At 48.1% G+C, this 15,337-nt stretch overlaps 1 protein-coding gene across 1 annotated transcript in view; it reads right to left on the bottom strand.

The window, feature by feature from the left end:
- The window catches only part of CACNA1H (calcium voltage-gated channel subunit alpha1 H), a gene marked incomplete at its 5' end in the record, with an annotated part of 162,911 nt that overhangs the window by 44,723 nt on the left and 102,851 nt on the right, over positions 1 to 15,337 (bottom strand). Inside the window, 5 exons of the mRNA XM_083872614.1 lie at positions 197 to 287; positions 3,243 to 3,398; positions 5,301 to 5,418; positions 6,728 to 6,913; positions 8,174 to 8,325. Coding sequence (XP_083728740.1) covers positions 197 to 287; positions 3,243 to 3,398; positions 5,301 to 5,418; positions 6,728 to 6,913; positions 8,174 to 8,325 — 703 coding nt within the window. The remainder of the gene's footprint in view (positions 1 to 196; positions 288 to 3,242; positions 3,399 to 5,300; positions 5,419 to 6,727; positions 6,914 to 8,173; positions 8,326 to 15,337) is intronic.

Raw genomic sequence — 15,337 nt, 5'->3', positions numbered from 1 at the left:
TCTTGGGGATGTTTAAATTAGAAGAAAACATCTGCCTAAAGGAAATATCAATGCTCATTTAGCATCCCCTAGACTTTGCAGAGCTGCTCTGGTGACTTTGCAATTGGATTAATTGCCAAATAAACTGGATTCTTCCATTGTGGAAGCAGAGCTGAAGCTCTCAGGTTCCCAGGGAAATGCAGACACAAAACTCCACCTGTTGCTCTGAGGTCTTTCAGCTTCTCAAACTCGTCCTCAAAGTTGGCAGATGTCTTGTCCTCATCTGTGTCTGACCTGTTGGCATCTCCCTGCAGAGAGGAGGAGGGTAATTAATAAAGCAAATTCATTAGGATTCCTCAGCAGCTCAGAGTTCCCTCTGCTCCCTGTGGGTGGCTTATGCCAAATTCCCTCTGGGACCACCTTGGGAATGATCCCAGGCAAGTCCCTCTCCCTTGTTTTCACTCATTTGGACAGAAAGGACCATGCTGTGGTTGTCACCATGTCCCTGCCATGTCTCTGTGCTTCCTACACTGTTCTAGGAATGGCAAATCCCAGAGGAAAACATCACAGAGCAGCTGGAATTGCAGGAATGACTGAAAAACCTGGCATGGTGAGGCTCCTTGTTTGCTCTCTCCCATCCCAGCTGAAAGCTCTAGGGGTTTGATGTCAAAGGATGTCAGAGGGTTTTAATCCTGTGTTTGACAGCACTTTAAAATTGACTTAGATCTGGAAAGCCTGATTTGCTCTCTCTGTGCTGGCTGGGAAGAGATTGTTTTGGGAAATCTCTTTGGCAACCTGAGGCATAGGGAATGAGGCCAGTTTGCCTGGCAGTCCTGCAGCATCTCAGGGCAGGGAACAGACACCCTCACCCTGCCTTTCCTCCTGGAAGTCCAGCTCATTTTCTCTTTTGTGCATTTCTGCCACCAGGAACCATCAGCCTGGGACAGAGGATCCATCCTCAGGCTCTCCTTGCTGGGGAAGGGATTCCAGCAGAACGTCAGCAGGATTCCTCAGGACTGCAGAAATCTGTGTCAATCGCTGGCAAATGGCTGGATTAAAGAGCTGATCCCAGGAAAAGGAGCAGAATTCCTTGCCTGGTGCCTGAACAAATCTCCACAGCTCCCAGAGACATGGTGCTGAAGTGGCAATGAGCTTCACTTTGCCCGTGATTTATTGCAAGGCGCTGCAGCCGGGATGATGGAGAGGCCCAAGCTCCCCGATCCATCTTTGTTTCAGAGCAGGAGCACCAGTGCAGAGTGGATGAAAGATCTGCACAATTTGGGAAGGTTTGCCTGCTCTCCCAGAGCAGCTCTGGGGGAGATTTCAAAATGACATGGGAATGGTGTAAGCACAAATATGCAATTACAGCCCTGTTTGAAGTTTGGCTACTTGCACTAAGCACAAATGTACTAAAAATGGATTTGTGGCCATTTCAGTCTGTTCTCTTCTAGGAAAACTCCTGACAAACTTGCTCCAAAGGCAGAAGAGGAGCTGGGATCAGGCTGAGAGTGTGTGCTGGGGCTCACAGGACAATTTTTTGTGTCCTTTCTGAAGCCCTGCTGATGGTTCTGAGTTGAGAGCAGCTCTCAGCTGTACAGATCTCCCACGAGTTCCTCTCCAGAGAAAGAAAAGAAACACCTGAGCAAAGGGAGGAGAAATTCTCCTCAGTGACTGCTTTGAGCCCCCCCGTCAGAGGGCAAAGAGGTTAAAACAATAATTCTGCCTCATTCCCAGCACAGCAACAGAACCAGGGGTGACAAAAGCAAACCCAGCTCCACTGAGAATTTGTCTTTGGTTTGCAGCCTGGTTTGGTGGAGGGTTCTCTGCCCGCGGCAAGGGGTTGGAAGCAGAACTTTAAAGTCCCTTCCAGCCCAAAGCATTCCAGGATTCCATCATTTCTCGGTGCAAGGCTTTGAGAGAAGCCCTGGCAGCTGAGATGGGTTTTGTGTAACACCTCTCCCTGCGACAAGTGACAGGCCCACAGGCCTGATGTCAGGATTGATAATAAATAAATGGGAGAGCAAAATGTGCCCTGCAAATGCCATGGCTGTAGCTGCTGGCCTTTGGGGTGAGTAATCCAGGCTGGGAAAGGCAGAGCTCACACACATTTAAATCGTGGTCTGTAAGAGCTCTGAAAGGAGCCATTAGGGCTGAGCAGGGAAACCACAACTGTTTGTCTGCAGGAGCAATCAGGCACTCAGAGAGCTCTGCCCAGCTCTGGCTTCACATCAGCACCAGGTTCAGCCTCCCAAAGGACAGGAATGGGAGCTGTTCCCTGCAAAGATCCTTCCAAAGGATCCCTGCAAAGATCCTCATGAGCTGCCAGGCTGCTGAACAGAGAAAACTTCTTTCCACCTTACAGCATCGTCCTAAAGATCTGAGAATTTAACATTAGCAGCCTGGAAAGAGCTTTTGAGCAGACTGTACTCCTGGCCTTGAATATTCCAGGAGGGACGGGGTCCCAAGGGAAGGACAGGACTCAGAGCCAGGTCTCATCCTGCCTGGTGCTCAAGGCTGGAAGAGGTGGAATCTCAGAATAGAGTCATGTACAGCACAGCTTCATGAGGGGAAAGCCCTGCTTAGCAACCCTGACTTCCTTTTGGGACAAGGTAACCACCCCTTATCAAGGGGAGCCAGTTGATTTAATATTTTTTTAGATTTTATTTTGTTTATTTATTTATATGTTTGAATATATTGAAAGTTCCACCACATGGAAATGCAAATCGTGGGATATATGGGAAATTTGGGGAGTAAAATTATTCCAAAATTATTTCTTCTAAATCACACAGCAGACTGTGTAGGAGATCAGAGTCCTGGTCCCTCAATCCCCCAATTCCCACCCCATATCCAGTAGGCTTTAACTGCAAAGATTGATCCAGAAGAGCTTCATGTGCCTAGCGCAGCTCATCTGCACCCCTTAAATTTAAATTTAGGGCTGCAAAGACTGATTCAGAAGAGCTCCAGGTGCCCAACCTTAAATTTAAAGGGAGGCACCCTCCCTGAAATTTAAATTTCAGGCTGCAAAGATTGATCCAGAAGACCTTCAGGTGCCCAGCCCAGCTCATCTGCATCCCTTAAATTCAGGGCTGTAAAGATTGATCCAGAAGAGCTTCAGGTGCCCAGCCCACATCATCTGCACCTCTTTAAATTTAAATTTAAATTTAGGGCTGACTGCACGGGTAGATGCTTTCCCTGATGTGGATTATCCCCACACACGTGTGTGTGTCAGCCCTCTCCCCCCCCCTCAGGCTGGAATCCCTCACCTCTGCCTGGAATCCCTCCACCAGGATGGCCACCAGGAGGTTGAAGAGCACGTAATTGCCAAAGGTCATCAGGGCCACGAAGTAAAGGGCGGCCCAGGAGGAGGTGGAGGCCATCCCGTTGTACAGCACCACATTCCAGTCCTCCTGAGTGAGGATCTGCAGGGAAAGGGAAAGTTCCTCTGAGCACAGCAGCTGCACCGAAACCCTGCCACCTTCCTGTTGGAATTCTGGAAACTTGGATTTTGGGGGTTTTAGTGTATAGTAATGCATGTGAGTCAAGATAGAGGATTTTGGGTGTTGTCTGAGTCTTTCTTTTTCATCTTCTTCCTTCTTCTTCATGGGTTTGAGTGGTTTTCTGTAACTGAGTGAAAAAGGTTCACATATTGGGCTTTGGGTGGTCATTATTGGGTCAGAAATATAAATAATATCAGTGTCACCTCAGTATTGGGTAATTGGCAATTAAATAACCTTGGAAAGAGAAACACTCAATTTTACTTCATTTCTCTAGCTTGCTAGTTAGAGCTCGCACCTCGTGAGTCTGTAAATAGATAAGAAACAATAAACATCCAAGTCTGAACTCAAAATCTACATTTCCCATGTGTATTATTCATCCTGACCTTGGCAAGGAGAAAAAGAAGCCAGAGCCATTACACCTTCCCTCTCCTCCTGACCTTTCCTGAGCCAAAGCACTCGGGAATTGTCTTTATTTGGCTCTTTGCATGTGATTTCTGATCACGTTGTGAGGATTTGCCTTTGTTTAGATCTCTGCACCTCTGCTGGCCAAGCCTCCCCTCCCTGCAGGAAGGTCTAGCACTCCTCTGCCCAGAGAGGACAGGCTGGATCCAAGATATCCCAAAGTGAAGGATGCACTGTCCTAATCCCATTATTTGGAGGAGATGTTGCCTCCTTTGATAACCATCAGAGGATAACAGATCTGAGGCCACAGATTTTGTCTCCTTTCAGGCTGCTCCTCAGAAGGCAGCTGGAGCTGAAGGAAAGGGTAAAGGACAGGATTTTAAATGAGATAAATGACATTGAGTGGCTCCAGAACCACAGGGAAGTTGTTTCCTTTAGGTAAAAACACTGGGCAAAAAAAAAAAAAAAATCCCCGTCACTGCAAAGCTTTGCTCTGAGGGATCTTCTTCAGGGATTTCCACTCTCCAGCTTCAAAAATCCCAGAGGTCTTAGAAAAATGGATGACAGGCTCATGTTCCACATTAATTCCTGCAAGGAAAACTACCTCGAACCCTCTAAAACAAGGTGGCTTTGGGGACAGGAGTGCTGCACTGAGTCATGCTGCTCAATAACCTTCCTGGGACACGGGACTGAGCCTTTGTGCTCCATGCCAGCTGCATTTCCCAAGGGGTTGGGAGGAGAAATGCAGCAATCCGTGTGGTGGGAAGGGAGAAATGGGACTCTCTGAGGCTGGGGCTGATTTGTTCTTTTTCCTTTATAAGAATTTATATCCACAGTGAAGGCTCTGGATTGGTTTCCACCATGAGTGATGCCACTCTGCCTTTAGAAACTTCATTTACACTTGTTGCACTCAGATTCTAAAGCTTGAGCTTTGAAACACGAAACTCTGATCTTCATATTTAAAATATCCTTGAAACAGCAGCTGATTCCTCCGTTGTGGAACCTGCCAGGAACTTCAGGCACAAACCAGAACTTGGCTGCAGAGGAAACACAACTTTTTATACCAAGGCTTCTCCGGCCACCTCCAGCTCTGATTTGTGAGGGGATTTGTCACTCCCAGTTACACAGAACTGTTTGCAAAGGCATCTTTGGGGCAGGGAAGGAGACAGAGATCTGCAGAGCAGCAGCAGGATGGGCAGCAAAAAGGAAAATAAGAGTGGGTGCCCTCCTTTTACTGGTAAGAGATAAGGACAGTGCTGATTTGGAGTAGATATCTTCTCCATCAGGGCTGTTAGACCCAGAAACAGCATCTCTGCCCTGATAACTGTTCACTCCCAATTTGATACACTCCTGGAAGAGTTTAGTGAAATAAAAACTCCTCCTTGTTCCCCCTTAAAACATCCCCAAGGTCGCAGAGCTTACCTGGAACACGGTCACAATGGCCCAAAGTAAGGAATCAAAATTCTTCCTGTCTGGAACCGTGTCCCCTGTGTCGGTTTTCAGGCTGAACTTGCATCCAAAGAGATGCATGCCAAGGATGCTGCAGTGGGGAAAGAGGGAGATGGAAGAAACCCGTGGGTGAAATGTGGATTGCAGGGGTTTTGTGGACACTTTTCCACTCCCAGTGTTTTTTGCTTTTTTTTTTTTGACCCCACAATCCGGTTCTCTTGCCTCACATTTCATTACAGTTGTCTGCACTGAAGGAAAATCAAGGATGTCCTTTTGTCTAGAAAAATGACAAACTACGTTGCCAGCTCCCTGGTTTCCAAGCAAAGGATCTTGAGGGGCATTAGAGGGTCAAACAGACAGAAATCTTGGAATCTGCACAACTTCCACCCCAAATCTGACACTGGCATGGTCCAGTCAGTGACTGGCACAGCTCAGGAGCCTCTGAGGGACAATTACTGCCCGTTTGCATCCTTCATTCACCCCTGGAATGATGGTATTCCATGACAAACAGGCTGGAGTGGGGTAAACATCCCACTGTGAGCACTCCCCACACACAGGGTGGTGTGTCACACATCCCTGAAGTGGAACAACGCGTTTTGGGGTTACAAGATGTAACCAAAAAGTCTATTTCTATTTGCCACCTGTTGAAACTGGCTAGGGAGGTGGTTTTTTTTAATCTCTTCTCTGACCTATTCCTCATAACTCCAGGGGGGAGGGGGCAGGCGTGTTCTGTTAATCAGCAGCTGTTCAAACCAGCTGGGGCAGTGTTCCTTATCTCTTCCAGGACCCATCCTCCCTCCAAGGGATCTCTGCTGTCCATGGGCCATCCAGGCTCACTGCAGGGCTGATACAATTCCATCATCCCATGGGGAGATGCTCCACCCGGGGGGAGGAGCCCAGCATTCCCACCTGGATCAAACCTGGGATCCAGAACACCAGCACAGCCTGTTTGCACTGGATTCCCAGAGGAAGAGCAGACTCCTCTCAGCACCACTGGACCTTCAGAGGAAAACTGCACCCTTCTACAGGATCATTGTTCCAACAGAACCACATCTGTCACGGCAGGAGGACTTATTTGGACTGCTCCCAATACCCTGAGCAACAGGGTGTCAAGGCGTATTCTCACTCTGTCAGTGTTTCTAAGATTTTTTTTTTTGTTTGCTCATTTTTTTTGTACTACTAAGTTTTTATTTTTAATATTCCTAGTAAAGAACTAGGAATTCCTATTTCCTAGGAAATATTCCTATTCCTATAGTTATTCCTATCCCTATATCTTTACCCAAAAAGCCCCTTAATTTCAAAAACACAGTAATTCAGAGGAAAGAGGTTTGAATCCTCCATTCCAAGGGAAGCTCCGGCTTTTCCCAGGCAAACACCCGCCTTTCCAAACCCAGACACACCTGAAGATGAAGATGAAGAGCATGAGCAGCATGCAGAAGGTGGCCACATTGTCCATGGTCTTCATGAGCACCACGAGCTGGCGGCGCAGGGCGGGCATGAACCTCACCAGCTTCAGCACGCGGAGCAGGCGGAAGGTGCGGAGCACGGACAGGCCCCCGTCAGACTGCCCGATGATCTCCCACACACTGCAGGGACACGGGGACACTGCTAGGACCAGCCCCTCTGCTCCATGGGAGCTGGTTCCCTCCAGGAATTCCCCCCACCACACCATCCTGCCTTTTGCTACTCCTTTCCTGCTCCTCGAAAAGTGGCTCCATTCCCCACGGCTGTGTGGTCATGCCTCTGGCGGTACAGCTTGTCTGCTTTACAGCTGGTTTGGGGGAAATTCCCTCCTTAATTCCCTCCTTTTTTCTGGGTTTCTCTGTGTCTGCACCACTACAATGATATGGATCATGATTTTTTCCATTCCTCTATTATAGGAATTCCATTCCATTATTCATTCCTTGATTATAGGAATATCAGCACAGCTCAACTCATTAAAACAAAATGTTTTTTCTTCCAGCTTCTCTTAAGAGAATTAGGGACACAAAAACACCACTTCAAGTCAGTAGAATCAGTGGTTTTAGGTCTCTTGAGGTATTTAATCTCCCTTTAGAACATCCTTTAGAGGGATGTTTTGGGGGGGGGCTGGTTTGATAAGACCATAGAATGACCTTTGCTCAGAACCTTGAACCTTGTCTGGATCTAATGGATGTGCCAAGGGCACTCTCCTGCTTTACATCTCCATGTCCCTGGATTTCTTTGTCCCAAATGACTGATTGAGGGGTGATCAAAAAGCACTGGGGCACCCAGTTTAGGCTGGGACAGTGTCCCCTGGGGAGCAGAGCAGAACAGGGCCCTCCCTTCCCCTCCCGCTTGCCCAGCTCCAGCTGAGCTGGGGTAATTTTGGACAGGGAGGACACTGCTGGCACATGGACACTCCCAGGACCCCTTTCCCAGGACCAGCCACACTGCCCTTGAGTGGAAAATCGACCCCAGTGCCAGATGTGTGGCATAAATAGATTTTCCTCTCCATCTGCCAGGTTGATTTACTTTGGACAGGAATCCAAAAGCCCAGCACATCCCAACCCTGGATTAACACATGGAATCACAGAATCACCAGGTTAGGAGAGAATTTTAAGATCAGTGAGTCCAACCCATGCTCTCACACCTCCTCATCAACTAAAGCATGGCACCCAGTGCCACATCTAGTCTTTTTTTAAACACATCCAGGGATGGTGACTCCACTGCCTCTCTGGGCAGATTATTTCAGTACTTTATCACTCTTCCAGTAAAAAACTTTTTCCTGAAAATCCGACCTAAATTTCCCTTGCCATCCCTGATTCCCATCCCACTCCCCAACCCATCTGAAAAAAATCCACGGTGGGGAAGGGACAAGCAGTGACCTGATGACCACGATGATCCCATCGAAGATGTTGTAGGGGTTCTTGATGTAGCCAAAGATTCCAAAGGCCAGGAGCTTCAGGAGCATCTCCAGGGCAAACATGCTGGTGAAGACGATGTTGCTGATCTCCAGGGCATTGGTCAGCTCATCAGGCTGTGGGCAGAAAAGCAAAGTGGTCAGGGAAAAAATGGGAAAGGCCGGAATGTTCCTCCCGCTGGGGTCTGTGCTCCTTCTGGAAAGCTGTGGAGCAAAAGAAATGTCTGAGGGGAACAGCAGATAAACCTCCTGGAGAGTCCCTGTGGGTTTTACTGGAATCACAGGATCCCAGCCCAGTTCTGGAGCAGCTGGAGAACAACTGTGCCCAATCCGAAATAATTCAAGCTACACGAAGGGGAGGGTTTGCTTACTGTTCTAAGACAGACTTCTCCAGGCTGGAATCTGCCTGGATTCACATGGATCACTCTGCTTTTACTGTATCAACTCCAACAGAACTTTATGGATGTTGCTACATCCAAACCAGGAACACCGGTTTGGATATAGGAATATCACAGCTCTATTAATTAAAAAAAACCCCAACTTTTTTCTTCCAACATCACCAAAGAGCATTAGGGAAAAAACGATACCAATTAAAGTCAGTGGGATCAATAGTTTTATGCCTCTTGAGGTACTTATCTCCCTTTGGGAATTGCCTCCAAAAACCCCAAAATGGTCTTTCCTAAAACCAGCAGATTTTAAGTGACAGCAGCATGGCCCTGAGTGCCAGGATTGTGTTCAGGGTCTCCGAGTTTCTCTGAGTGTATGGGATTTTAATGGAGCTGAAATCCAAGATTTTTCCATGCCCCTCCTCTATCCCAGCACCACATTCCCTTGGGCTCCAACCTTGTTTCCAGACATTCCATTCCTTTCCTGGGAAGTACAGCAAAGCCTGCCCAGGCTCCCAAATGTGGCAGGGAAAATGGGAAAAGGTGGGATTGGTTTGTTCACTCCCTGAAGCTGCTCCTTCCAGCAGCACCTGGCTCTGCAATGAGCATTTCTAGTTCCAGGCCTGCTCCTCTGCGAGACAAAATGAGCCTTTTTCATTTCCTTTTCCTCAGTGTAATAACATTGTCTGGGAAAAGGTGTGATTTTCATATCTGACTCATCTCCTGGACTGATAATAATTGTCTTTATTCCCCGTCCCTCGTTAAGGGGGGTAAGAACTGGCTGGGTTTTTGGGGATGTTGTTGCACTATTTGAGGCTCTAAAGGACAAACCACTGTAACACCATCACGTTGAACTCCCCCACGCAGCAAACCCAACCCTTTTGGCAGTGGAAGGAGAGGGTGAAAGAGTTAACTGGGGTTCGGGAAGAGCCCACACATCCGCTCCAGCCCGTGGGCTGCTAATGAGCCATCATTCACTGCTAAATTACTCCCTGCAATCGTCTGTCTGCTGCTCAACCATTTATCCGGGAGGGCGGGAGGGGGGGGGGGGGGGGGCGGGGAAGAGCACTCAGAGCTCCTGGTTCTAATCCATAAACTCCAATTGCCATGGGATACCGGGAGAAGGACTGGGAAATGTGCAGCTCTTTCCTGTCCAGACAACACCTGAGCAGCAAGGCCCGATTCCCTCACATCAAGCAGAGCTCATCCATCCTGTTCCTTTCCCTCACAATGCCAAAACAACCCGGGGAGAGGCCAAAAAAATACCCTCAGAGGCTCAGAGCCGCTGTGGGATGGAATTTAAGCATCTCTGCACAGAGAATGATCCTAAAATAGCCCTGCAGGCTCCCAGGCTGGCCAGCTCCAAGCCACAGTGGTGACAGGACATGGTGCTGGCAGTGTCCCCGAGATCTCTGTCAGGACCTGGCACGTTCAGGGTCCCCCACAGGGCGGGTTGGACGAGGGAATTCTTGACAAGGAGCAAAATAACTCATTAAAGTCTCATGTCCCTGCGGGGACAGACGGAGAGCTCCTGGAACAGGGTGTTGGTGGCAGGCTGAGGCTGGGAAATTGATGACAATCATGAGCAAGGAATCAGAGAGAATTCCAGGATCACTGAGGTTGGAAAAGACCTCCAGGACCATCTAGTCCAAGCTGGGCCTGATCCCCACCTTGTCCCCAGCCCAGAGCTCTGAGTGCCACATCCAGGAATTCCTTGGAAACCTCCAGGGATGGGGACCCCAAAACTCCCTGGGTAGTTCCAATGCCTGACCAGCCTTTCCATGGAGAAATTCCTGCTGATGTCCAACCTGGGCCTCCCCTGCCACTTGAGGGACATTTCCTTGAGAGGCCATTTCCTCTGATCCTGTTGCTGACTGTCTTGGAGAAGAAGCCACCATCATTCCTGACAGGAATCTGCAGCTTGCTGGGGTTGTTCTGTTGTTTTCCCTGCACTTTTTTGCCTGGAAAACACGGAAAACCTGCCCACTGCTATTCCTAGAACCTTGTCCTCTCCCACAGAGTAGCAGCCTCATGCACTGAAGGCGAACGCAGTGTGGGGTTCTTCAAATTCCCCTTGCTGCTGCCAAGAGTTACAATCTTATCATGAAAATTGGGCTTCCTGGTGATCACTTCAAAATCCCTAATCTTGGAATGATGGCAATATAGAAGCACAGAATTGCTGAGGCTGGAAAAGACCTCAAAGGTCATCGAGTGCAACACGACAAGACAATCTCAGAGTCATCACCAAAAAAAGTCAGTGTCAAGTCTGAAAAGCTGAACAACCCCAAAAACACCCTAAAAATAAAAGGAATTTTGCAAATAAAAGGAATTTGTACATTGTTCTCTCTAAAATCCCAAGTTTTCTTAGGCATACCCTGGACTCTCCTGTGGCCTGTGGAACACTGAGCCAACCCTCAATTTATTTCCCGATTTCCTTTGATGATTTTTGCCCTTTCTGCTTTGCCTCCAGCACCGTGACTTTTGCTTCCTATCGAAGCCCGGGAGAAAAAATCCGCAGTGATCTGTCAGGGAGAGGAGAGAGGCCACGAGGGAGAGGGGACAGGAGAGGACAAAGAGGTGGCCTGGAACGTCAGCAGCTGTGCCCCAGGAGCTGATCCAGCAGATTGGAGCGTGGCAGGACGCCGGGGGGAAAGGCTGACGGACGGCTGACACTGCAAAACCTCACCTCAGGGATCTTCATTATCCTTTTGGGATGGTGTTTGGAGCCAGGCAGCGTTAATGCGATGACAGGGCCAGCTGTGACCAGGGATGTTGGAGCAGGATCCTGCCGGGACACCAGGCAGGACCCGCTGGGCACGGACAAGGACGGATGGCCCTGAACGGCAGCCAAGCTCTGCTGGGAGCTTGGGGATTATTGGAGTGGATGCTGAGGAGCAGATGAGCCAAACATCCAGCGCTGCAGCCTCCCAGTGTAATTACCTTCTCCTGACACCAACAGGAGCCTGGGAAATGGGGATATTTTTATGCCTTCTGAAATGGTTTATTGCTCGCAGTGCGAATTTCCCGCTCCTCCCGCTCGCTGACGAGCAAAGACCCACGAGAAGGGTCAAGGAAGGGACACTCAAGATGGATTTGGCCGTTCCCCTGGAGGCAGCCACTAGGAGCCACTGTTGGTTTTTTGTCCAAATGAAAGCCAATCCCAGAGCAGGAATTTTTCCAGGAGTCTTTTTTTCTCCGTGTGAGACAAGCCCATAGATCTGCTGAAAACAAAGCTTTTTTCATGGCAAGGATTATTTTCGTCCCAACTTTCTGGCTGGGAGAAAACGAAATTGCAACAGCACTTTCAAATTGCTGCAATGTCTCCTTCTGACCTGCTCAGAACTGGAAACTACAGGCTTTTGGCTCAAGCAGTGGCTCTGTCACGAAATGCAGCTCGGGTCGGGATGTGTAGCAAAGCTTGGCAGCAAAACGAGGCACTTCCAGGAGAGTTGGTCTAAAGTGGAGGTTTTTGCTTTTTTTGCCAATTTTTTTTCGAAGCCTTAATGACTCTGGCAGGGAAAATGCCTGCCCACCATTGGGCTCCAAGCTGAATCAGGAAAAAAGTCCTTTTCCAAACACAAAGAGGGAGAGCATGACCCTCCTCACCAGCTTTGGGGATCCCCACATCTTTTGCTGCTGCAATTATTGACCTTCACATCAGTCCAAGATTCCAGAGCCAAAAGATGACCATGTGGAATTGCAGGAGGATCCAAAATGCTCAGAAATCCTCAGGATATGGGAGAAGATCGGCAATGCTGGCATGAGGATCCCCCAGTCTGGATGTGGAGGCTGGAATGGGAATGGCCGCGCTGGAAACTGCCACCAAAAACGAGCACAGAATGGTTTCACCCCAAGTCCCACTGGAAGATCCCAGGGAATGCTCCAAAAAGTTCAGATTTAAGCCTAACTTCTAGAATTTCAGATTTAAATCATCCTTGGTGTGCAGGATAAAATTTCCACTATTCAAGGGAAGGGCAGGAACAGTGTGGGATCAGTTTGGAAGATTTGAGAATCCTTGAGTTTAAATAAGAGCAAGCCTTGACTGAAGGCAAAACACGTCTCCCCTCAGCCCCATTTCCAAGGCCATATTTACGCTGCAGAATATTCCAGCAATTCCAAACTATGCTTATATTAGGGACAAACCTCAAACAGTTCATTCTAGGCTTGGATAAACAGACCAGAAAAATCCTTTCCTGAGTAGCTGAGGTCTTAAAACCTCAGAAGCCCAGGCCCTTTTTTCTGTGGTTTTAGCAAGGACCCCAGAGCCTGCCTGGAACCACGGAATCCAATAAAAGAGAAACCCATCACGATCAAATTATGGATGGCTCCTCCAAGCAGAGAATGAAGGAGTGGAATTTGCAGCCTCGAATTCTCTTTGTGCACCTGAATTTCTGCAGTTTCTCCAAGGACTGGGATCTCTCTTTGTGCCTCTTTTTCCTCTCGCCCATCTTCTGCCTCATCTCTTTTGATTGCTGCCATCCACCAGCTGCTATTTTACATAATTCAGGCTCATTCCCAGCAGGACAACTGAACACCTTTCTGCTCTTGAAATTTCAGGAGAAATAATCACACCTGCATCCCTCATAGTGGAGAAAAAAGGCTCTTCCAGCACCACCTCCTTCCTGCTGCAGGACCAGGGAAGATTCCAGAAAAAATTTAAAAATGTGTTTTCCTTCAGAAATCCCCCTCCAAAGCAGCTCAACTTTTCCTGAGCCGGGAGAGCTGAGAGTGGCAGAACCCCGAGGAGCAGTAAACAAACTCAGAACATTGAGTCTCATAAACATCCTTTGCACTTGGGTTTTTTTTTTTTTTTTCCCTCTTAGTCCCGAGCCTAAAGCTGTCAATGGGACTTGCAGGGCTTGTTTATGTTGGCTTTTCTGCTTTAGATGTTGCAGTTCAGCACGCAGAGGCTCTGAGCAGGCACAGTAATGATCTGTCAATCCCTGTCTGCCTCCTGGGCATTCTGTGTTCCCTCCCCTCACCTCATTTTTTGGGCAATTATACATTTTTGGGCGATTATAATTCTCCAATTACCAGGTTTTCCGTTGCCACAGAGTTCACCTGTCTGCATCCCCGTGTCAGGGAATTAAAACCCACAGAGAGTGCAGAGAGAGGAGAAGGAATCCAGGGAATTTATGGACCAGTCCAGTCCCACCTAGGGGCAAAAAAAAACCAAAACAAAAAACCAAAAAAACCAGGGAAAAACCCTCCAAACTTGATTGGGGCATGGAAGAGAGAAAGTTGCAAATGAAATAATCCCAGAAGGGTTTGAGTTGGGAGGGACCTTGAAAGGGATCCATGGGCAGGGACACCTTCCACCATCCCAGGTTGCTCCAAGACTGTCCAACCTGACCTGGGACACTTCAGGGACCCACAGCTTCTCTGGGAATCTGTGCCAGGGCCTCCCCACCCTCACAGAGAACAATCTGAACATTTTCAGGATAACAGGGAAGGAGAAGGAAGCTGTGGCACCTCCCAGGCAGGGATTGAAAGCTCAGTTGCACACAGAAGGGCCAGGCTGTCCTGCCCTCTGCAATCTGCTGGGTTTTATCCCCGTGCCTCTGGGAAAAGCTCCTTTTCCAGGGGGTTTCAGGAAGCAGAGCTGTCAGGGGATGTAAGTGACACCCCGGCAAAGATGAAGGCTCCGCTTTGACCTTTATTTTTTCTCTCCTTTCTTTGCTTGTCAAAGATCAAACTGAGCAGTTCTGATATTTCTGAGGTGAGTAAACAAGCCAGCAAAGCAAACAAGCAGAACCCCCCGAGCAATTGCAGACCTGGCTGCTTCCTCCTCTGCATTCCCTGCCTTTAAAAAATCAAACCAAACCCCAGGAACAACACAAGTGGGCTTTTCAACTCCTGCATCTGAACACATCTCCTGTGTAAACCATCTGGATGAAGTTTATTTACTACAAGATCAGCCTCTCCATGTCTGAAAATCAACTTCAAACTGGTTTAGTTCATCTTGACCACAGGAATTGCCTTCCTTTATGTGATGTAACTTCCTTATTAAAAAAAAAAAAAATTAAAAAAAAAAAAAAAAAAAAAAAAAGGGTTGGGTGGTGTTTTCCCAGGCTCATGAGCAGAGTTCAAAGTTATTTCTGCTCTCTGCCCTTGGAAGGGGATCAGGGATTTGAACCAGGATATCCCAGCCCTGGAAACTGAGATATTTGCTATTTTGGGGGTGCCACTGCCCCAAATTTAACAGCCAGACACAACCACAAGCTCTCAGAAGCACAAGTCCTGCTCAAGAAGGTTTTCTCTGTCATTAAAGCCTCTCCTAAAAGTTGTGGCTTCAAGGAGTTTGTGCTTCCCACTGAAAAAAAAAAAAAAAAAAAGGTTTCACTGAGAGATTTCCAAATGGGCTCTGCTTCAAAGTAGGCTGGAGACAGAAGGAAAAAGAGATCTCCTCCTTGTGCCTGCTGATGGATGTTCCCTCTCTGGGTGTGGAATGAAAAATGGGGAATTTATTCTCTCAGTCACCTCCACTCTCAGGTTTTATGCCTCCCTCTAAATGGGATCCTTCATGTGGAGCGATAACAATTTAATTGAAGATAACTGATGGTGATTTTTCCTCCTTTCAATTGACCTGCTTGATCTCCTAATGCTCTGCAGAGTTCCTTTTAACTCCCTGCTCCATGGTTAAAGATTCCAGAGGCAAAACTCTGCTCCTTCCTGGGGCTGCCAATGGGACATTGGGGGGTGGAGGAAGCACCAAAACCCCAAAATCCCAAAACCAGCACAGT

This window comes from Zosterops lateralis (assembly GCF_965231275.1).
Source record: "Zosterops lateralis genome assembly, chromosome: 15".
Classification (NCBI taxonomy): domain Eukaryota; kingdom Metazoa; phylum Chordata; class Aves; order Passeriformes; family Zosteropidae; genus Zosterops; species Zosterops lateralis.
Note: the sequence above shows the minus strand (reverse complement) of the source record. Positions and strands in the feature narration are given on the sequence as shown.